General features: G+C 43.6%; 1 protein-coding gene and 2 long non-coding RNA genes across 18 annotated transcripts in view; 1 reads left to right on the forward strand and 2 right to left on the reverse strand.

The window, feature by feature from the left end:
* Nucleotides 1-18,101, forward strand: LOC142588985 (uncharacterized). Of its 14 annotated transcripts, none has more exons than XM_075700800.1 (5): nucleotides 32-335; nucleotides 2,813-2,883; nucleotides 5,932-6,028; nucleotides 15,917-15,978; nucleotides 17,407-17,534. In XM_075700800.1, the coding sequence occupies exons 1-5, from the start codon at nucleotides 317-319 to the stop codon at nucleotides 17,452-17,454; spliced, it is 297 nt and encodes a 98-aa protein (XP_075556915.1). In that variant the 5' UTR covers nucleotides 32-316; the 3' UTR covers nucleotides 17,455-17,534. The 14 variants fall into 14 exon arrangements, 6 of the variants coding, with proteins under 6 accessions (XP_075556897.1, XP_075556915.1, XP_075556922.1 ...); XM_075700807.1 differs by having other exon boundaries at nucleotides 157-335; nucleotides 15,917-16,028; XM_075700782.1 differs by lacking the exon at nucleotides 5,932-6,028 and having other exon boundaries at nucleotides 1-335; nucleotides 17,407-18,101.
* On the reverse strand, nucleotides 3,718-9,140 carry LOC142589052 (uncharacterized). 2 transcript variants are annotated; one of them, XR_012829801.1, is made up of 2 exons: nucleotides 8,743-9,140; nucleotides 3,718-7,388 (listed from the first exon to the last, which is right to left on the reverse strand). It is a non-coding gene; the product is annotated as an uncharacterized LOC142589052 (long non-coding RNA). The 2 variants fall into 2 exon arrangements; XR_012829802.1 differs by having other exon boundaries at nucleotides 3,718-7,407.
* LOC142589044 (uncharacterized) overlaps nucleotides 17,141-23,922 on the reverse strand; it is an 11,270-nt gene continuing 4,488 nt past the window's right edge. The window contains exons 2-4 of one of the 2 annotated variants that reach the window (XR_012829799.1): nucleotides 23,718-23,844; nucleotides 23,375-23,468; nucleotides 17,141-17,597 (exon numbers count right to left, since the gene is read on the reverse strand). This is a non-coding gene — a long non-coding RNA (uncharacterized LOC142589044). The remainder of the gene's footprint in view (nucleotides 17,598-23,374; nucleotides 23,469-23,717; nucleotides 23,845-23,922) is intronic. The other variant, XR_012829798.1, reaches the window with a different exon arrangement.

Genomic DNA, 23,922 nt, shown 5'->3' on the forward strand with positions numbered 1-23,922 from the left:
GCAAATGCACCTCCATTCATTTACCATAAGACATATCAAGAGATCAACCCCACTAATGCTAGTTCTTTCTAGGTAGCTGAAGCAAAATAGCATTTCGTTCAGTCAGTATTGATGCAAGTTTTCAAACACTCCTATCATGAAATAGCTCAGTTGTCCATCCTGAGCAAGGCAGTTATTAGCTGGTATAATGTCAGAATTTGTTTATCATTTACTGGTAGACCTGCTGATGATAACGTAAGCAGAATGCTGCTGAGACCAATGAGAAAGTGTGAAAAAGAAAACAATTATTACATTGTTCCAGCCATCATTCCCTAAGATGTCCACCCTGCCCCATCGTAAGCAATCACTTCACATCCCAGCATGCATATGTTGCGCATTTCTTTCACTCTTTGTCTATTGTGTAGGACTGGCCATATTAGCTTAAAGCACTAGAAATCAATAACAATGACATCAGCATTGCCGCTGAGGAAAGACTGAAGTTAAAGAAAACAGAACAAAATCATACAAGGAAAGTAAGGAACACACACAAGCACCTATTCCCAACTGGAAGCTTGTTGGTGAAAAAACAGGTACAACACAAATTCATAAGGAAAAAAAAATGTTCACGGAAAAACTGTACATATGTAACAGAACCTTGTGGGTGCATAAAGAAAAAAAGACTAAATGTTAACCTCATCACCCAAAGGGTCCCTGAAACTATTTTATTGGTGTGTTACCTACACGTACACAGTATCTCTCCTCGAATGGTTACTAAAAAAAAAGCTTCATGTCACCATGCTATATAAAGAGCTGCAAGTGGTTAAAAATTACCCTCCTCTAAAGCCTTTCCTCTCCAATGTCACTTTTATTCTATGTGGCCTTGGCTATGTCCTGCCTCATTGGACACGACATTGTACAGTGACAGTAGTGTTGGCTACTTGCAGTTTACTTGAACCTAGTGTGTTCCCGTATGACTTAGAGATGCAGCTTTTTTTTTTTTGTTATTGTGGTGATGATGGCCTCAAAACGAAGTTTACATAGAGCGCTTATGTTTTGTACAGTGTGCAGTCGCGGTAACTTACTCTCTGCACTCACCTGCAGTACAAGAATATAAGTGCAATAGGTACAGTGCAAGTTTCTGCCACCACATGTACCCCTCTGCTACTTTGCTTTGCTTGCTGTCGTCACTGTGCTATTATTAAACATTGCATTCTTTTTCACTCTTTGCCTGCACATCTACAGCCTGTCACATCTATAGCAAAGCCCTGCTTTTTTGGAGAAACTCTAATTCATACCTTCCCTACCACACACATACAAATGTACTATCGACCCAAAAAGTTAACGAATAAAGGGATCTCACAAAAAGCTGAATATCTCCGCAGCCTCAAAACGAAGCCTGGTATTCCCATTTCCAGCCTCTACTAGTATATGCGAACATTGTGATGTACGGTTTTACTGGCTACTTTTAAAGGCTGCTCGGATATTTAGCGTTTTCTGAGATCCCGTGGTCCGTAAACTTTTTTAGTCGATAGTATGTGTGTAGATAACAGTGGCAGACAATCTGCTATCTCAGGCAAGTCTACCATTGGACTCAAGAAACATCTACATGTCTTACATTAGTGTGTTTACTTTTACAGGTACATCAGTTACTATGCCTTCATATCCTACTAAAAATAAGCTAAATGAGGAGGCTTGCTTTGTGTATTCTTAATGATGTCATGTGGGAAGCCAATCCACTTCATGAAAAAAGATCACTTGTTCGTTCTACTAGAGGTGGCTCAAAACCTGGGGAGTGGTGCCGCTATGACATCTAGCAATGGTGATGTTTAATACCTAATAATTACACAATTGATGCAGAATACCTAAATTTTATTTCATCATTCATCATTAGTACCGAAGGAGGTCCCGGAGTTACAAAAACTGTCAGTGGGACCTATTAGTAGTTTAACAATATAGTAATTAATACATTATGGCAACATAGCAGTGATCACATCAGAATACATGAAGTTAATGAAGCGAGTAATCAAATACAAGGAAGGTGCTTACAAATACAAGCAAATGAAATAGATGCTGTGTATGAATAAATAAAAATGTAGTAATTGGCACGTTATGGAAACATAGGGATGACACATATCAAAGAACACAAGGTTAATGTACGATATAATTAGAAACAAAAATGTGCTTACAATATGCAAAGTACAAGTGAAATATATACTGTGTGACAAAAAGCTTAAAATTTCTAAATATAAGGAAGGAAAGAATAAAGACAATGGGATATAGAGAATAAAAGCAATACATTAGGCAAATACAGAAGCACTGAAAGTGGTAAAATAAATTTGTATATAATATATGTTCATAGTAATGAGTCTGTAGCCAGTACTGTCGATAGTAAATATTTCTTCTTATCTCTCTTGAATGTTAATGTTGTGCGGCAGGCTTTAATATGGGGTGGTTTAATTTAGTGTTTATTTGAGGAAGGAAAGAATTGTTAGAGGAATATCTCGTATTGTTAGTGTTGGTAAGAGCAGATATATTAAATGCTGAACCCTTGATCACCAGTAGGTACGCTACTGACGGTGCACTTGCACAAAACGCAAAATAATTTCAGAGCCCTGAAAACGAAGCTTTTTTTTCCCTACTCGTCAGGTGTTTCACTGATGGTATTCTTCTCGAGTATGGCTGGAGTACATATTTGTGCTGTGCGAATGTTCAAAATGTCAAATGTAAATCAAATAGCTGTTGACCATTTGACTTGTATTCAATTGGAGAACACACAATTAAAAGTTATCAAATCTTCCTTTCTGTCAATAATTACACATACTGGAATCTTTAGGGAGAAAGTCAGGTGCATGTGGTGACCATTCTCAAAGGGAACTGCAGTTCCTGAGCGGACATATACAGCAGGTACTTTTTTGCTTTGCTTAGTAATTTCTAGTCGCGCAGTAAGGATGCCTCGCCTTTAGGCAGCCAACGGATTTTTCTCAATTGAGGCTGTAAAAATTATCATTTGGACAATGTGAACATGTTCCTGATGTCATCTTGGTGCGGCAGACACTATCACCTTTCAGTCACTCTCATTTACAAACTTATCAGTTGACCAGAGGCCTGGTTGTGACTGGCATTACATGTGTCAAACAATCTAAAAAACATCTCTTCTAAAGCTTTCCGCGGTTTCTTTTCCACCTCTTGAGTTTCAAAACCCCCCATAATGCCTTTGGCATTGTGTGCTGCTAATCCCAAGGGCGCAGAATCAAATTCCGACTGCAGCAGCTGCATTTCCACGGGGAAGAAATGCAAGAACACCTGTTTACCATGCATTGAGTGCACATTGAAGAATTCCAGGTGGTCAAAATTGATCTGGAGTCCCCCACTATGGTGCGTCTCATAATCATGTCGTGGTTATTGCACATAAAACCCCAGACTCACCTCTTGTTCCCTGTAAGTAGCATTGGTTACACGAATTTAAGGCCATACTGCTCCATTCAAGGCCTATATGTAGTAGGTGTTTTCATATTCTGATATTTCTGGATAGATTTAAATATGGATATTTGACGAAACTGACCTATTGAATATTGAATAACAAATATGTTCGCATTTCAGAGAAGTGTGGAGTATTCTTGAAAAAAAGAACTTTACATTGCAAGGGTGGACTTTTAACATTGTTGGTACAACATTTTTTTAGTGCTTAGCACAGAAACCATAGACAAGACAGACGAGAGAAGAGACACACACAAGTGGTACTTTCAACGATTTATTGGAAGTTGGATCACGGGTTTATACATGCAAGCATTTGCTAGCATTCTTGATAAACCTGGCCAGATTGATGTTATATTCCTGTATTGCAGACAGAAAAGCATTTGAGCTTGTTTGACACTCTAATTGAGAAGCTCTAAATCGCAAATCTTCTGCCATACTTAATTGGCTGAATCTCTGCATACTTAACTAAGCACAAACAATTTGTCAGCATAAGCGATTGCCCTTCCCATGAAGTGCCAGTTACTTCCAGTGTTCCTCAAAGCAGCATGCTTGGCCTCTTGTCATTTTTAATATGTATTAATGATATAGAAGTAGACAGTCACCCCTTTTAAATAAAGTTGTTTGCTGATGATTGTTTTTTATTTAATGAAATACATTTCTGTTATTTCAATCTCAAAATTGGCCTTCGTCGGATAATTCGAACCTCACTGGTCAGATTCGCCCAAATACAGCCGTGTTATGCGCTGAAACATATGCAACTTACTGTGGTGAAGCATACCGAGAATGGAAAAGGGCCACTGTCACAGGACATCGCACATGTTCCTTGATTATACAGGCATGCAGTTTCCTGTCACAGTAGGAGAACCTAGCCACCTAATAAGCATAGTGGCAGCCATTCAGAGCTGTTTCTTACGTTTCAGTGGTGATTTGAGTCCTTTTTTCACCTTCCATACATGTCTCCTATATGAGACCGTTAATGAGGCATAGTACGTCTTCTTTAACTAAATGTGCCGTGCACAGAGAAGTGGAAAACAATCATGTGTTTTGGGAAAGCTAGCAAAAAGGAAGGCAGTAAGTTGAAAAAACTGCGTTAAGCCGAGGAGATGTTAAAAGCGAACAAAAGAGCGTGAATATATCAAACTCTGAAGGCCTGCCCATACACCTATTAGGCATCTTGGTGCTCATACTGTGGCTGGAGACTGCACATGTGCATGTATGTAAATTAGGGAACACGTGCTGTCTTGCAACAATGGTACCTTTCCCTGCTTGGTATGGTTCTATGCATAACATGGCTGTATTGCAGTGAAGCTAACATTAAGAAAAATAGTAAACTGGGCGAGTTGGTAGCTGTTGATGGTTGCAGGTGTAGCGCTAAACTGAAACGCGGCCAAAGTTAATTTTAAAGGCAAATACTGCAAAGTGAAGCAATGGCATGTTTCAATGTTTTTTTATGCCTTTTGTTTAATTCGACCAGTCTCAATGGTCCCGTCAGGATCAAATTAACGGGCATGCCTCATAATCAGAACTGGTTTTGGCAAGTAAAATCCCAGAAAGATGATCAAATTAATGGAAGTCGACTGTATATATGGCTGAGTAGAGCCACACTGTCTAAAACCGGTACAACAAGAAAACACCAAGAAACCTAAATGACCCATTGCAAATGCAGTCAACTTTCATGGCATGCGCAAATAATCTAACTTTCTCACGGACAATGATAGTGATAGTTTGCTGATACATTGGTCAGCGGCCGATAGGATTTGCCCAGTTTCTACTATTAATCTTACACACTTGCACTTATCCCTGTATATAATAGCGGTGTCATTTAGAAGAGGGCGACATGGACATGTATTGCAATGCAAAGCAAGAAAATCGTCACCTGATACACTATATTTCTGTGCTCTCTTAAGTGTTCATTAATGCATCTTCCGGTTTGGCCTATGTAGCATCTACCGCATGACAGTGGAATATGATAGAACACTCCTACAGCGCATCCGACGAACTCATCTTTGCAATGCTACCACAAACCGGCTTATTTGTCCTTATTGGGTTAGTGGTTTTACACAAGGTGCTTAGCTTACTTGGAGCTGAAAAAACACCCGCACATTACCTTGGCGTCCTATCTTTTTCAGGCTATGTGATATCTGGTGTATATACGGAATCACAGCGGTTTTCACCTGGTCACGGCTGCTAGCTCTTGCATTTGCATGGAGGCATCGTCTCGAAAGTTCCTGTTTGAGCAGCCTTTCTGCCACCGACACCAACACGTGGTTAGGGTAACCAGCCTCCTTAAGACTTGCAGCCGATTGCTGGAAAGTGGTTTTCATTAGGACGTTCTTGAAACACATGTTATGAAGGGTGTAAGATTGGGCTTGTTGATAAATTATGCTTCAAAGTCAGGTTAACAGCACAAAGCCACCAGAAGGAATAGAAGAGAGAACGGAGCGCTGAACTTCCAACTGTTTCTTTTCTTTTCAGAAAGCATCGCTATTTATACAGTCACACAATAGCCCACCAGCCATGCTTAGAACGCCACGACAAAGCCACACAAAATTCAACGTGGTGATAGCCCGAGGTAACTGATCTCCTTGTCAGTGAGAGCGATAGAGGGGTGCTTATGCAACTATCCTTTAAACGTAGAATTTCTCCCGCTTTGATTATCTCACGTGTAACATGGTCCCCGTGTTTTGCAACAATAAAACATTTTTTGAATTTCGGCCTACATCCACATGCGCAGCAGTGGGCAGAAAGACATCCCTATTAGTTATGCCCCTCTTCACCAAATTCAAATGGGCTGAATGAAATTGGGTTTCTTAGCTCATGGACTGTAAGCCCAGCAAGTCCTACTATCAGTAGAGATGAACTGAAAGTCAAGAAACTGAAACGTATTGCACTTCAAAAGTCACTTCAAGAGGTCTCAAACACTCGCAAAAAATCTTAGACATCGGGACATTTTTCTAGAAAACTATTACTAGGGAAATCCAGAAACACGAAAAAATTGTTGACCAATCTAAAAGCTCGCTGAAAAACTGTTAGTCCCGTGAGGTGGTCATATATGTGCCTATCTAATTGTGCTAAATATAGGTTGCTAAAGACGGGAGCCAGACACAACCCTATGCAAATGCCTTTCTTCTGCATGCAGCCTATTGTTCCACTGCGCAAAGGTTGGCGACATGTAAAAACACCATAATTCTAAATACCCTTCTACTGAAACAACCTGCTTCCTGTGAAAACCTTACGGCGCCATATTTGTCAATACAATCCTCGACACATTGAATAAGGTCATTGAGCAGGATAGAATAATATAATTCTTTGACCTTAGCTGAGAAGGCCTTGAAGCCCTTTTTGCCGTGAAACCTAACAAAATCAAGGATTCGTCAGAACCTTTTACAAGAAACTGGTCATCAATCTCTTTAACGTTCAGCTTTGAAACCAGGTACGGGGCAGCTTGTTTCTGCCAGGTACCCCTTTCGGAAATTATGACCCGAAAAGGAACATCCTCTTTGTGCACTTACTAAAAATTACATCTTTGAACTTTTCCTTTGTTTATCGAGATTCAACTTTCTGTAAATTTCACTTGGTTTCGCTGCTACTTTCATAAGTGATACATCCTTACGCTCATTGAACACTGCAAAAATTGCTTGACTGGCTTTCTTCAAGAAACATGTAAAGGAAAAAAACTGCAAAACCACCCTCTTTGTCAGCTGGTATGACACACAATGAATTGCTCTTCAGGTAAGACCACATTTTACAGGTAACTTGGAAGGTTGGGGCTTGCATCACAACAGGGCATCTAAACCTTCCGAGTTCATCCTCACACCATCTTCTTGCGGGGCTCTTCTGGACACTTTACTTATGACGGACAGGGAAGTTCCGGTTTAGTCCAGCTGGTAGCTTGGGCAAATTTTGGACCGAGGCCAAGAACTTTGCACACACTGTTGGGTAGGATGACACCTTCAGAAACGTAGACATCACTTGTTGCTTTCTGTCAATCCTTGTTCACATGAGCTTATAGTAGTCTTATTTGAGGTTGTCAAAGGAACTTGGTGACCTGATCAGCTAAGTGCAGGTGCCTCCACAGAAGATTCCTTGCGACGCACGGCTCATACTGATCAAACATCTGCACGCTGAGGTAATCTCTGTGGAGACACGCCTGCTGAAGTTGTTTAGCACGTACAATCTTCAAAATTCTTTTTCCGTGACCGACATCCGAATAGTGCGCAACCAGTAAACACCGATTTTATATCCTGTGGAAGCTGCTTGTTATGAATACAGAACCTTAGGACACACATGCTGCTGGCAGCCATGGCAATGAGGGCAACAGTATGCCCGGAATCCCGAGGAACATATTGAAAAAAAGCCTGTTGTACTAGAAATGAAATCGACAAGGGTGGCAATATGGGCTTGTTGGTCGGTCATCATGGAATGGTATCTGGGTAGTGCAGCAAAACACGGACATAATAAAAGAAAGCTAGAACTACCTGTGAGCGCATATATATGCACAAGTGCATGGTTGAGTAAACTCACAGGTGTTTAATTTGTTTTTTTCTGTTGCTACTTTTTCTTGCATTTTGATTGCTACATATATTGTAATTCCCGCAAAAAGCATCAGCTGGTAGTCGCCGCTGTATTTTGCTATGCAATTTGTATTTTGTTATGCAATCTTATCATCTCAGCGCGCGCCTGAAGGCGAAATTGTTGCCTAGGCAAACTATCGCCGAAGTGGAACGTTTCAGAAGACGTCCCCAAGTATGTGCACAAATATTTCACTGAAAAACATTTCAGGCGTATCTTTGCTTTGTTTTTACTAAAATTTCGCAGCAACACAGCATTTCTTTACTCCAAGTTATTTATGAATCACTATATGTCATTATCTACGTCGTTCATACGCACTTTAGGCAGTGAAAACGGCACACCCACCTGCGAGCTTCTCCGATACCGACGTGTCTGTTATAAGGCGATGATATATATATATATATTATTCTGGACAAATCGGGCGAGGCCAACATGCTAAGCATATAATGAACGATGAGTACCAACAAATGGGATCTTGTTTTGAAATCGAACTAGAACTGAAGGAAACGAAAACGCAGGTGAAGATTGCGGTAGATTACGGTAGAGATTACGGTTACGGTATTACCCATGTAGTGGTTTCAATACCACTTTTCATCAGGCCAATAAGAAAGTGGCAGTCAGATGCAGCTGTATACCGATAAAGCATGTAGTTAAATTACAAATATTGCCCTTGCAACGAAGGTCGGCGCAAGCTGGCTGAGAGGGTTTGCTTACCTCCAGAGATGGCGCGTATACAAAGACACACACGTATCGGTGCAGGACTTTCTAGAGGCTCCACAAATACACACAGCATCTATTTAATGACATTGCGTTATGCTTAACTGCACACGAAAACTTAGAGACTCAGCTGCGTTAGTTACGCCAACTTCGAAAAGTAAACAGGAAGCTGCCATGGCACTTTTTGCAGGAAGCAGGTGGCGCTTCATGCATCAGAAACCGAAACAGAAACTAGGAAAGCCATCTTTTTTTTGTAAGCGTTAATCTTGTTTTCCGTGCTCGGAAGTTATTCCATTGGTTTGTTGCAGGACGTCCGTGTCATTGAAGGATTCAGTCCCAGTTTTAATGGTTTAAATTCTTCAAACAGTTTCTATTTTTTGCACCGCCAGTACACAGAAGCGTTTTATAACGGTGTTTATTGATAAATCGATATGTGGCCATTGTTTATTGCGTTTTGAAGAGCACTCGCTTCGTCTTTCCAACAAGACGCATAGGTTCGACGCTCCGATTTGCATTTAAAGTGAGCTTTTGATAGCCTTACTTTATCCATTTACGCGCTGTATATGCGTTTTGACGCCTTTCACTAGTTTGCGACAACGCAGAATATAACAGCGGAGTCGCGCTGTTTACCTTTCGCATGTTAAACGAAACAAAACATCGCTAGTGCATCGTAAATTTTTTCTAAACATAATGCAGGCACCACTCGCACCGTTAAAGCATGACTGTTAAGAAGCATTTGCAGCAGCTCATTTGTCACTACGTTGGAGCGAGAATATTGCTCATCTGCCGCTTTTTTACCTTTCTTTACTGCTCCGTATTTTTGTGTATCCGGATATTTTAATTTTATGCAAACCACCCCTTCCGTGTGAAAATGAAAAGAATTTAAGGAAAGGAAGATGCAACAGTTGTGTGAAATAAATAGTGCTTTAATTACCAACATCTGTAGTGACCTGGTGATCGTGCGCCTTGGGCGAATTCATTTTGTGTAAAAATGTGTTCCGGCTACTTAAAAGGTAAGCGTGACGTTGTGGCATCAACTGCTATCTCTCTTGTTGAATGCATTTTTGACAATACGTCATTGTCATGGTACCGAGGAAAAACACAACTGAAAGTCGCCTTGCAACCAAAACGTTGCCTTTCAACATACGACAGGAACACGTAAACAAAACATTAGTGTATGCTTCAGTATACCTTATTTTTACAGCTATTTTGAGCTATAAAGCTTAGGTAGTTGTGAAAATGAGAGGCAACTGTGATGGACATAGAAGAGCATAGTATGCTAGCATGACCAAGAAATTTTTAAGGATAAAATTTCAGTACTTGAAAACAGTGCATAAAAGTAGAGCACTGCATGGACACTTTTCCCTGGCCTGACCCGAGCCAGTGCCATGCACTGGTCCACCCTTGTCTAGCTCAGCTAGGTTTGTCCAGTTAGCCGTTGAGCCTCAGTGTAGCATGATCCACCTCTCTGTTGTTATGAAGATGCCAACTGCATATGTATTTGCTAGATACATATCTTGCTAAGCAGTTTTCCACTTGCGTTGCTGCCGACAAGTGGCAAAAAAAAAATTTAGGTTTTTGGCAGCAGTGAATAATTTGCCGCCTTGCATTACTTTAGCTGTGGTCATAGTAATTGCAAGTACAAAAAAAAAATTAGACAATTTCTGAGAGCAATGAAATTAACTGGGACTGTACATTAACTGGACATGGAAGGAAATAAATTATGGATATACATTCACCAATTATGTTGCACGTTAAGGTGTAGTCCAACCGACTAATGGTTTCCATTTAATTTCTTTATTCATTGTTCAAGCAAGTTGAATGAAGTTCTGTAATTCATTGCATAATTACATCAGCATGAATGAATTCTTGATTGAAAGTTTTCTTCAATAAATACTTGAAGGGGGGATGCTGCGAAGTTTCTCATTAGTGAAGGGGATTTGGAAAACAGAAAAAAATGTAATGTGTCACCGCAATGTCGATGGGATCGATAGATGAATAGGCGACCAGAGTGTAGTGGCTCCAGTTTGAAGAGGAAAGGCAGGCGGCGGCAGATGGTGGTGGCGTTCTGGCCAGGCAGCTGGGCGTAGAACTCAGGCCCATAGCCCGACTGCTCTCGTTCTGCCCATGGGCGCAGAAACTCGCTGGTTTCGAGCAGCAGTTCATGATCGCGGGTAGAGTGGCGAAGCCCAGGAACGGGTTGGCAGGAGGTCCCGGTTGGGTGAAGTCCTGGTGGCTCGGGTCCGGAACCTGCCGGCCGGTCTTGAACTCCCGGTCCGGTGGCCGACGTTCTCTTGGCGTCGCTTCCCGGAACTCTCCCTTCTTCTGCCAGCGCACCTCGCTTTTCTGCCGCTCTGGTCGATTTGTCCTTTCCTGATTGGCCCGTGGAAGCTCCGTGTTTTCTTCTGATTGGATGCCTTTTCCTTTTATTTTTTTCTTCTAGTGCTGCATGCTCACGTGCCGGACGCTCTTCAGCGTTGTCTTCCATCCAGTACAGAATTCGCCTCTGCGTGCACATTCGTTCTCGTCTGCTTCTTGTCTCTCTCCATCTACCGTACCATGTCATGCACTACACACCACACTATGTAGTACAGACATTCATATTATTACGATCTCATCGAGAGATGCTCAAGAGACGAGCCGCTGCGAGGAAGAGATCAAGTGTGTCTGGGCTCATGGCATGAGCGAGTGTTGGCCTGCCTGTCTGGCTCCAGTGTAAATAGCATGTAAATAGCCTCTTTCATCTCTGTATTTCGTCTGTGTCTGTGCAACATTCTGGTGGAGGTTAGCGATCCCCGTCCTCGTCACGGCACTCCGAAGTGGTCGGCATATCGAGCTTGTCACCATACCTCCCGGTGACGAGACCGCATCTGCAACGGCTTCAGCTTGTCCAACTGCTCTTATTGTCATGGTTGCCCAACATCGTGACCCTGGTCTCTTCTGTGGCCTGGAGGGACAGGACGTTGATGAATGGCTCAAGCTCTATGAATGCGCCAGTGCTAATAACAGGTGGAATCCAACAATTATGCTTGCTAATGTAATCGTTTATCTCGGTGGCACCCCACGCATGTGACTCCAAACACATGACGAGATAATTAGCTGGGACAGTTTCAAAGTAAAGCTACGAGAACTGTTCAGTGACCCCTTCAGGCGCAAGGTTGTCGCGAGAAAGGCTCTTGCGCCTTGTGTCCAGACATCTACAGAGCCATACGTTTGATACATCCTAGACGTCTTGGCTCTTGCCACAAAGCCCACGATACTATGCCTGAAGCAGAAAAGGTGGCTAAAAGGCATCGCCGACGATGCTTTCAATTTTTTGTTTTCGGCAACGTCTTTCCTATCGGCGCCATGATAAATGAATGCCGTCACCTTGAATAAGCTAAGAGCCGCCGTATCACACACCACATCACGCAGCTACCCAACACTGCTGCTAAGTCGACATGTGAGGGTCGACCACATCAGACGACCACCTGTGATGACCTAACCCGTATTGTTCGCCGCCAGCTCGAGGCCACCTGTTGGCCAGCCTTCTCCGCGACACCTCTCGACCCGCCAGCAACCACAATTGCCAGGATTCAGGCCGTCGTCAGACAGGAATTTGAGAACATGGGTCTGAACTCTGTGTGTTTAACGACTCAACCCAGCGTTCCCCCGTTCTCTAGCGGCCCTCCTCGTCCCCGGCACTCCTTTTCTGCCACATATCGCAACCCATCCAAATGGCGTACCCCTGATGACAAGCTGATCTGCTTCCACTGCTGTCGCATCGACCACATCGCTCGTCACTGCCGCAACCAATGGACATACACCTCCTCGGACATACACCTGCGCTTATTCCTGCACCTTTGGACCTACTGTTCCCTATGCCACCCGTCTAGAACCCACTGCCACTGATGCTCCACCTCCGAACCTTCGCTACAGCCACTCGCCCTCACCTCAACGCCATCAGTCTCGTTCGCCCCAGGCCCGTCACTTCTCCTCGCCGCCTATCGCCTCCTGGATGCAGCCAAAAAACTAGGCACTACAGCTTCTGGAGCTGAAGCTGTGTTGTCGACCCTGCCCTCAAATTCTCTGCTCATGTTACCTACGAACCAAAACTTTCTTGGCATTGACAGGTATTCTGTGTTACGTTCGACCAGCGGGGGCTGGCGATCTTTGAGGAAGGGACTGACGGAAAGGCGCCACCAGGTCTGCTGTGACGACTAGCTTTGAAAGGACGACCAGACATCAGTCCCCAGCCCATCGGCGCCACCATGGCTGTGGCGGCGACTGGTTTTGTAAGGAGGACAATGCGCCGCGTCCCCAACGGAAGGGCGCCGAGATGGCTAGACACAGTGGGCGGAGCAAGTATTGTTAGCGTGTACACCTTGAAGGTCTGCTTGGAGCAGGGGAGCTCCTGGAAGATATTTTGTGGTGCCGTCTCATGCAGCTTAGAACCCGTCTCACGCGTCAGTCAACAGACAGATGCGGCGGCCACTGACTGCAGGGTCAACTCTGGGATAAAGAGGCGCCTGCTCGGGTCAAGCACAGTGTCTGCGAAAACCCTCTCACCTCGGTGTGGTCAGTGCAACCTGTGCAGAAGTGAGTGCGTAAACCCTCCCCCTCAAAGGCGGGTTGGTTATGATGACTTTGGACGCTCCGAATTGGTCGGCGGTGAACTGCTGTGTTCCGTCACCTAGGGATTTCCGGAGGACAGTGTATTTAAGGAGCTGTTGGCGGCTCTTCAGGGTGCATTCCTTTTTCAGTCATGTTAGACTGATGAAGTGTAACATTCTCATGCAGATACTGTAAATAAATCCCAGATTCCTCGTTCTTGATGAGAACAAGTCTCTCCCTTCAACAACGTCCTCAGCGTGGGTAAGTTTGATGATCGCATGGGCCAGCTACCATCTATTTCATGCCTGACTCCAACCATTACATCTGTCACTGCACTCATCGATGCAGGAGCACATCTTTCTATTATATTATAAGTGCTGCCTTCCGAAGAAGACTGAAAAAGCACTTCACCCCAGCGTCAGCACGCATTGGCCGCGTTGCGGATGGCGGTACTGTGCCTATCATCAGCATATGTACGGCATGTGTCAGCGTTGCCGGCCACCACACTCCTGTCCTCTTCACCGTGATTGCTCATTGCCCCATGACCTAATTCTCGGACTCGATTTTCTCTCTGCACATTCTGCGCTTATTGACTGCTCTGCCAGTACCCTTTGCCTTGAGGTGCCGATTCTCATAGAACCTTCTAACGCACCCCAGTGCCGCTTACGCCCCTCCTGCTTTATTCGCCTGCCACCGAAGTCAACAGCCTATACTGAACTGTTGTGTTGTCCACCTGTTCCTGATGGCGAGTACCTCGTCACTCGCCTGCCCAACATTCCACTACAGTATGACGTCACCGTGCCTCACAGCATTCTGACTGTTACTGCTAACCATACTCGCATGCCTATCTTTAACTTTGGATTGGGAAAGCAAATCCTACTGCAAGGTATTTGCCTCGTCAACGTTGATTGTCTCGGCGACCATCACGTAGCAGCTTTATCAAGCGATGGTTCTTCTGAGCTTAGCATGCCCCTCGCACCAGCCTCGGGCACCGATACCAACATAAAGAAAATGGTTGCGGTGGACCTGTTCTCTGCGCAGGCTGACAGCCTTTTGCAAAGTATTATCGTCCTACCGAGATATCTTTTACTTCAAACGATCGCCCTTTAGGCCAGACGCTCGCGGTCCAGCATTGGATTTCTACTGGCGATGCTACGCCTATTCACCGATGACCATATGAAGTTTTTGCATCTGAACGCCGAGTAATTCTAAGTGAAGTGAACAAAATGCTAGATAAAAACATCATTAAGCTTTCTTCGAGTCCCTGGGCGTCACCTGTGGTTTTGGTTAAGAAGTACGACACGTGGCGCTTCTGTGTGGACTACCGTCATCTGAACAAAATTACTAAGAAGGACGTCTACCCGCTCCCAAATATAGACGATGCCCTTCACTGCCTCCACAATTCCAGCTATTTCTCTTCTATTGATCTTCATTCTGGATACTGGCAGATTGCTGTTGGCGATATGGACAGAAAAAATATGCTCAATCAGCTTAGTAAGTTTAAAAAAGTAGGGTACGCTGTTCACTCCATAGAGAAATGTTTTGCGTTCCTGGTTCATTGGCCTTGAGATGAAATTGCCCTCGCTGTACAGAACTATAACATGGTTGAACTTCAAAAGTTCCTCCCATGAGAATGCAAAGAAGCTCTCCAGTAGGACGGGTGCAGTTGTCTAATGTGGCTATCACTAATATTACCCACAGTCAAGATTCTATGGCACATATATTTCTTTGATTAACAAGGCCAACTTAAAGCAAAATGTGTGTTTTTACACCATAGATCAGCAGCACATAAGCTCCACCTTAAATGTGATTGTTCACCTAAATCTGCCTGCATTTGGAAAGGTAGTGCAAACCTTAAAATTAAATTAAATTGTAGGGTATTACGTGCCAAAACCACTGTCTGATTATGAGGCATGCCGTTGTGGAGGACTTTGGAAACTTGGGGTTCTTTAACGTGCACCTAAATCTAAGTACACGGGTGTTTTCGCATTTCGGCCCCATCGAAATGCGGCTGCCGTGGCCGGGATTCGATCCCACTACCTCGTGCTCAGCAGCTTAACACCATAGCCACTGAGCAACCATGGCGGGTAGTGCTAACCTTCTGTGCTGTTAGAACCCAATTTCAAAGTGTTTGCCCAGCCCTGTGCACTGTAACTTGATGGTTCCAAATTGCTGGTTTTTAGGCCCTTGCCCAACTGGTTTGTTGAATTAGATGTTAAAACGAATGGCAGCTACGATTGCCTGGACACTTATCAATGAGATTCCACTTTAATTTCAGTGGTGTTCACAGCAACAACAGATTTGGTGAAGTAAGGGACAGGCAGATTGTTAAAGAGAACTGTGAAATCCATCAAACTAACAATGTGGACTGATTGTATAAGGCGAGCAAGCTGCAGAGAACTGCTAAGCTTGATGTGCAGACCTCATTTCTCAGGCAAATAAACTGTGCAATGTCTTGTTTTATTATTGATGACTGCTCTGCCAGTCTGCCCGAGTTGTCATTTTTTTGTATTTATCATAAAGCAGGCAATTTCATGTTTTTGTAGTTGTGTGACGCAGAGTCATTTGTTTCTTACAGCTGTCGTCTTCTCGGAAGCAGGCACTCATGCTTGGAGACCTGCAGAGCACAAACTGCAGCATGTATGCCGAAATAAATAGCTATTGCCTATTTCAAATACAACCATTGTAAGGCAAGGCCCCTTTTTGCTGTACTGTGCTTGCAAATTGCAAAGCAATGATAAGACACAATGTAGAAAGAAACATTTTCTTTTATTTGGCGGACATTAGAGTGGCATCAAAAAAAAAAAAAATATTGAGCAGCCCCAAGTCAGTCACTACACTAAGCAGCTCCACTGCAATTCACATGACCTAGGAATCCCAGCCATACAACCGAATGATTATTCATATAAGTGACGATCAAGATCATTCTTCACTTGAATGCCACGGAGCGCTGTTCAGTAACAGCAATCAGTTTGTGTCCCTGCAAGCAGGAATATTAATTTGTGTTTTGGTTATTGGTGACATATCGAAATTTATAGTTTTGTGGCCCATCAGATGTTTGAATCAGAAATAAATTCTCCAAAGATGTACACCTTGTCAGCGGTACGTGCGGGATGATTTGCGGTGGCCAGAGACTTTTGAGTGGGACTTCGGTATCAATGGAGGTATAATGTGTATGCATGCTTCAGTACAAGGGAGATTGGAGGCAGCATCAAGGCAACCTATAGGCACTGTGTGAAAAATCTTGAAAGCTACGCTATTTGCTAATGCTCTTGTGCCTTCTGCACTTGATAGAATACTTTCCAGCTTTAATTTCAATCAGAAAAGAAATTTAGTATTTTCTGATGCTACCTTGACATGCAAACAAGTTTTTGTCATGTAGGAGGAGGAGGGGGGTTACGTTAAACTACAACACAATTTATCTAAGTTTTTCAGCGTCCTATTTCATGTGTGGTACACTTTCTTTAATTTGGCTTGCTGACCTGGCAGTTGCATAGTCTTGGGCCAGGGATGACTGGATGGGAGAAGACAATGAGGAGTACTGTTCATTGTTTAATATGCGCTTGTGTAATATAATATGTAAAAATAAAAAAACACGAGTGATATTTTTATGATTTAAGCATTTTGCAGAGTGAAGTAAAGTTATAAGGAATTTTCTTTTTCTCTAAGAGATGAGAGAAGATGGTGTTGCTTGCTCATGATGTTGCTGGGATACCCTAGTACCTAGCTCATAACTCTTTAGTGCAGTGAAGATCACCAGGTAGAAACCACATCAATTTGTAAGAGTTATGAATCTTCAGCATGAAAGTAAATTAGTGCTTTATTTTATTGGATACGTTCCCCTTTTGGAAAGTTCTGTGAACAAAATGAAAATTAGCAAAAGGAACAAATAAGAATTTGGAACAAGCATGCTATCAACACAACTAATGCAGAAGCAGAATTTAGTCACACTACATACCAATAAGGACAGTATAGGTGTGAGAACGTTGCTGATTACTTTTCCACCTATGACAAAGGAAAAAGTATACTCCAGTAATTCAGATGAGAACACAATTCTTGTTACACCAGGTGTGGCGAGCCCGGGAGACAGCAAGAGCCGCAGGAGTCCTGGACTAAGGGCGCCTCCCACACAAGCAGAAAGACACCTGCTTTTCCTTTCTTTTCTGTAATAAATGTTTTTTCTTCTCCTCCTCCTCCTTATGTCCTTGAATACAATGGTTTACCTGACTTGGAGGCAGTTTTATCTCGGGAGCTCCTATCTGAATACATGGGAAAAGAGAAATAGTTTTTCTCTGAAGCCAGCAACAGAATTCGATGAGGTTGGTTCTGTTTAAAAAAAAAAACGCTGAAATGTAGCCACTGTTTTAGGGGGCAATGTTTTGTGGCAGGAAATTTTGAAAATTGTGAAATTAAAAGGACTTTCATATGAAGTTTCCAACTTGATACAAAAGCTATGACATTGTAAACTTTGTGCTTATATTTTTTAAGCTTACTGACTCAGCAATTTTTCGTAAATATTGAAGGTCCTAAATCAAGATTATGCAGCCTAGAATGACTAAAATTTAACTTTTTCTCTCAAATACAACAAATTTCATTGAAATTATTCGAGTAGTTGTCTCAAAAGCATTTCTGCATTTTACATGTATTTGAATAAAGAGATTAGAGTTGGCACTGAACTAAAGCATCCTCCTCAAGGTAAGCACGTCAATTCTGGCCGTAAGGCCAGTTATCAGTCTACACTATAAAAGAGAATTGCCTTTTTTTTTACACTTTTCCAGCAATTCCAACTTAGTAGCATGCTTAACTGAATGCAGCTAGGAAGAAGGAAATTTGACAATATTTTGTTTATGTGCAGAATTAATGCATTTGTATGTCACTGAATTTTGGCCTTCATGAGCATTCATATCCTTGAATTTTTTTCAATGTTGAATCTAACATTTGAATCAATTGAATCAAAGCAGTCATCAGGCCACCAAGCAACGTAAGGGCAAATAAGAACTTCATGTGGAAGCACTTAAAAGGTCTGTTCAATTCATCTGCACAACTGTGAACCAGTTAACGGAGGTTCACAAGAAGTTCAGAAATTGTGCAGCTTGTTTCTGCGGTGCAGGCACAGCGCAACACTCGAAACGAATGGCAAGGTGCAGATGCGGTGCAGGTGTTATGTTATGCCCGATTAATGTGCACAGAGTGCGTACATTTGAAAGATCGTGAACTACAAGTATCAGCTTGTGGGCCTAACTACAAACCACACTTGTAGACACATCAGACGTGCGTAAGCGGGCTTTTAATGGCGCTTGCGCCCATGTGCTGGATTTTCTGCTGCAATGCTGCGTCGCACCTGTATGCCTGTACCAAGTCGGCACCGACAGCGGAGTAGGTGCAGCAAAATCATGAACCAGCCCTGCACCTTTTGAAACGAACGGAGTGGTTCAGCGGGCGCCACTGGAACAAATGGCTGGGTGCAACACGTCGTGAACTCGTTCAGGCGGTGCAGGCGAATCGAACGCACCTAAAGTAAAGCACATTCAGGGGCGCTATAACATAAAATGATTTCAAACTGTTTTGATTCCAATCTCCTGACATCAAATTTACGTAACCACCGGTGCAAGCATTGGGCGGTGACCTGCAGCGTGGTCTGAACAACCCAATCAAACACTCTCCTCGTTTATAGGAGGTCACCTTTGTTCACTTTCAAAACCAATAACATTGCCTACACTCAGCGGTTTTTCTTATCTAATTGGCTGACAAGAGGCGAGGAGTACGGTCTAGTGGAGAGGGTTTTGATGGGGCTGAGCCAGCACAGTGAAAATAGATAACCGCATGAAGAGGGTGGTGCTGGCTTCTCCGATTGCTCCGCTTCACCTTACTTAGCTTGCGGTGGCTGGTCGAAAATTGCGGCGGCTTGCAACAGAAGGATAAGTATGCCGCTAAAACGGATCCTCAGCAAGGAAGAGTTGGCAGAGTGATGCTGTATACATGCCGCAAGGGCTCGATAACGTTTTACTCTCATGCAAAAAGGTTTATCATGTGCAAATAAATACATGCTGACCGGCAGGTGCGAGTAGCGAGGGCCTGAGTGATCGGCGGGCAGCCATATTCTATTCCTTTCAGAACGGGGCAGTCTCTGGCTATTCAGAAAAATTTTCAGTTTTGTTCGGCATATTAATGCATTTTTTTTTCGCGGACACGTCACTTTGATGCAGTGAATTTTTGCTGTTTTGTGAGGTCGCGTGACAGACAGGCGAGGTGGGTGTTGCCAAATAACATTGAACCAATAGCAGAGGGCTAATGGTGAAAAGGCGTTGAATCAGGAATAACTATTTTTCTTTTGTGTGGTTTAATCATTCATTATCAGTGTGTACATGTATATCAGATGGAGAGCCATCACGGTTTTCGTGACGTCGCGTGACAGACGGGTGAAGTTTGGAGTGGCCTGAAAAAGTTTTGACCAATCGTGGTGGGCTGATTGCAGAATTGGAATAGAAAAGTTTCGAATCATTTTATGTTATAGCACCCCAGGATTCTACAGGGGGCCATAGAATTAGACTTCCATGCAAACATGGCCAACCTCACAAGGTTCACACGGCTGACATAATGAAGTCAACCTAAGCTGATCTCAACCTCCCAAAGTGATGCAACATTGGTTGGCTGTTAAAATTTTTTAGCTATGGCAATGGCAACCTCATGGACAAATTTGAGGTTGAGTGAGGTCGAATGCTCGGTGAGGTTATATTTCACAGCAGCTGATGTGCACATTTCCACCTCATGAATAAATATGTGGGAAGTTTTATGATTTTACTGATATGAAGGGGTAATTATTTAATACAATAGCCCCAGGCAGGAATCTGGAAGTGGGCTTCACCCCAAGCCACCTGAGGCTTTGTTTTCAATTTGTATAGACAGCTCTCATCACATATGAAGCATAGGTGTACATTTCTTTTGCTTTACTTCAGATGTGTGACACCACCGCAGTTATCATATCTTGCATCGGCCTGTATCCTCTGACCTTACTTTTAGAAGACAGTGAGTCACATGCCAAACTTCTTCCTCGTCGAGTATTCCTGCTCTAAACTAACAAATGACAGTTGCTGCCTCTCATTCAGTGTTGGCCAAAGACACCTAGCCAGAATCTTGGTACTGAACAATGAAACTAGGCAAGACAAACATACTTCTGGTATGTTGCCTGTAGGCAACAAATGTCAATAAAGGGTTAATGAGAAATAAATTAAAAACTGAAATACAGTAGAACCTCGTTGATACGATCTTCACAGGAACTGGAAAATAAAGTGTCTCATAGGAAAATCATATCATCCAACATATTATCCAACCAAATCGGATTTTCGGGAAAAGAAAAAAAACAACATTTCGAAAAATGTATTAAGCAGAATCGTATCGAGGTTCCACTTTATAAAAAGAAACGACACTGAAATTGGCTGTAGAAAAGTTAGTAAATTACTAACTGCGCTCTGAAGCTTGTCACAATTTTTTCTAGGGTTTAGAAGTCTAGGACCTTGATTTAACGCAAGAAATGAATAGTCAAAAATATTGTTACGGTGAAGGGAAGGAAGAAGTTGGATTAGACTAGACGAAGACGAAGTCTGGCAGTTGCCTGAATGCCATTAACATCAGTTGTAAACATACATTATTTTACACTTGTGGGCCTGCTTTCTTCCTGCAACATTTTGGTGGAGGTGCTGGGTACAATCACGGAACTTCGCAGCGGACGTCATCTACCAGCCGCCACAATGGCAAATCAACCGGACGATACTGATGCAGACTCGGACATCAGTGTACTATCCCTCTCCGGCTTCCTCCATATTGGCAACGAGCAGCGGAAAGATCCTGTTCTTCGAACACTTATGGAACGCCTAAGCTCCTCGCCCAATGAGCCGTCCCTCCGTATGTTCACCTTGCGCGATGGAACTTTATACCGTCGCAGCGTTCGTCCAGACGGCCCGGAGCTCCTCCTAGTCGTTCCCAAGCACCTTCGACTCGCCTTGCTCCAGCAACTTCACGACGCTCCTTCTGGCCCGGCATTTATTGCTCTGTGCGCCGTTATGTCGCTTCTTGCGACCTGTGTCAGCACCGAAAGACGCCTGCTATGCCTCCCGCTGGTTTGCTGCAACCAAATGATATCCCTACAGAGCCCTTCTACTGGGTGGGCCTAGACCTCCTTGGCCCCTTTCCAATTTCCATCAAAGGAAACAAATGGATTGCTGTAGCAACGATTATGCCACGAGATATGCCATCGCACGAGTGCTACCAACCAGCTGCGCTACAGATGTCGCCGACTTCTTACTAAACGACGTCATCCTGCACCACGGCGCCCCTCACCAGTTGCTGACGGATCGCGGCTGCTACTTTCTATTGAAGGTCGTCAACGATCTGCTCCGCTCCTGTTCTACAGAACATCAGAGTGCTACCGCATACCACCCTCAAACGAACGGCCTCACCAAGCGACTCAACCGCAAGCTAACTGAAATGCTGGCCATGTACGTTTCCGACGATCACTGCGACTGGGACGTCGCTTTACCATACATCACTTTTGCATACAACTCGTCCCATCACGACACTGCCGGATTTTCACCATTGTACCTGTTGTATGGCCGCGACCCCACCTTGCCCTTTGATATATTGCTACCTTCCGCAGTACAATCACCCAGCACTGGTTACGCTCGCAATGCTATTGACTTAGCCGCCCAGGCCCGAGAAGTAGCCCAATATCGCCTCACTGTCTCGCAAGCTTCTCAAAAGCGACGCTACGACCTTCGGCACCGAGACTCATTTTTCACCTGGTTCCCTTGTCCTTCTCTGGACGCCTTCACGTCGCGTCGGCTTGTCGGAAAAACTACTTTGCCGTTATTCTGGTCCGTACCAGATCTTACGCCAACTTTCCAACGTGACATACGAGATTGCCCCAGTCGGCCAGCCTTCAGTGCCTTCCAACGTCACCAGCGATGTTGTTCACGTCGCCAGGCTGAAGCCCTATGTCCCCCCATTAAGTGATGCTCTATAACTTGCACCGGGACGGAGCTACCCCGCTGGGAGGGTGACGTTACGGTGAAGGGAAGGAAGAAGTTGGATTAGACTAGATGAAGACGAAGTCTGGCACTTGCCTGAACGCCATTAACATCAGTTGTAAATATAGATTATTTTACACTCGTGCGCCTGCTTTCTTCCTGCGACAATATCATGTAAGTACCCCTTTAAAGTTCAACATCTTGAGACGTATTTCTGGACATTGAGACGTAATATTTACCAAAGCCATAAGACTCTTAACAAAGCATGTTTCAGTCTTGCAGGCAAACCAAACATTTACAGTGGTGCACCTTCAAATGGTGCAGTCAATTCTACGGACCTAATGCTTGCATCTTGCACACATGCTTAAGCCAGAGGCAGGAAATTAGGACAACCTCCAAAACATTTCAATTATCTCTTTCTGAAAGAGAGAAGTGTGTTTTATCCAGCAATTCTTGACATAGCCAGAGTGGTCTAAAGGTAAAGTGACAACTATGTTCCTCACGAAGGCCTGATTCACACAGGTGTTATCGGCCCCATCACGGTACACGCGTCTGTCAGGACAGAGCATTTCCTTGCCGATTTCTCCGCAGAAACAAGACGCTATCGACATTTGCTGATGCTCTAAACATCATCAGTATCCTGTGTTAGAGGAGAAAATGGTGTGAAAACCCTATATTTTCACAGATACAGGTTCCGTAACATTTTGTGCCGAGACATGACAGGATGGGTCAAATGTGTGAACCAGAATGAACGTACAATGGCACTTGAACATAAGATAAGTTAGAGAAACATTGCTGTAAACAGATGGCAACACAGGTGAAAAGTTCTAGATAATGATGCCAAAGGACAGACACCATTGCTTGTAATGCTTCAGTAGAAGCACAAGGCGAGATTTTCAAGATCATAAGCTGGAATCTAAACCACACAAGGCAAGCAAAGCCCACCTGCCAACTGTGTTCACAGCAGCCTACACATATTGTCAACCCACGTGACGTTTCTGTGGCCAACATACCATGGCGGTTGTGCCAGGATGACTGTGGACGCAGATGGCAACGTAGCCAAAGCATTCTCGCCTTGAGTGCCTGCTGCATAAATCAGTCTTGCGTCTGGAAGCGTCCGAAACCTCCATGAAAGTGTTACAGAGGAAAAGAGATGCACCAAATATATTTACTGAATATTTACAAAAACTGTAGCAGCTGACAAGATAGTAGTTAGCACGCAAAATCCAAAAGTGTTCCCTTTTTCATCAGCCTTTTAAACTATGCTCTCTAGATCACTAGACTTTTATCTAAAGCAGGAACAATCGATCAATCCTCTTCAAAAAAAGACAATACAGCACTGACATGGGTACTCACATGAATGAGCCCACTTCATGTGCCGACCACTCGAATCTGTTTTAAACACAGGCCTATTTCCAAAGCTCCAACTGCAGTGCACTTGCTTTTATGAGATATGTAAATTAATTTGGGCTAGTTGATGGGTCTGAAACGAATGCACAGTGCAAAACAAAATATAGATGGAAGTGACAATGGTGCACAGAACCGTCTTCCAACTGTTTCT

Source organism: Dermacentor variabilis, chromosome 1, assembly GCF_050947875.1.
Source record: "Dermacentor variabilis isolate Ectoservices chromosome 1, ASM5094787v1, whole genome shotgun sequence".
Classification (NCBI taxonomy): Eukaryota; Metazoa; Arthropoda; class Arachnida; order Ixodida; family Ixodidae; genus Dermacentor; species Dermacentor variabilis.

Bases quoted from the DNA above. Each gene is read 5' to 3' on its own strand.
- LOC142588985 (XM_075700782.1), top strand. The intron at 2,884-15,916 runs GTACTTTTTTGC...TGTTTCTTACAG, and splicing joins TGAGCGGACATATACAGCAG to CTGTCGTCTTCTCGGAAGCA. The intron at 15,979-17,406 runs GTATGCCGAAAT...TTGTTACACCAG, and splicing joins CAGAGCACAAACTGCAGCAT to GTGTGGCGAGCCCGGGAGAC.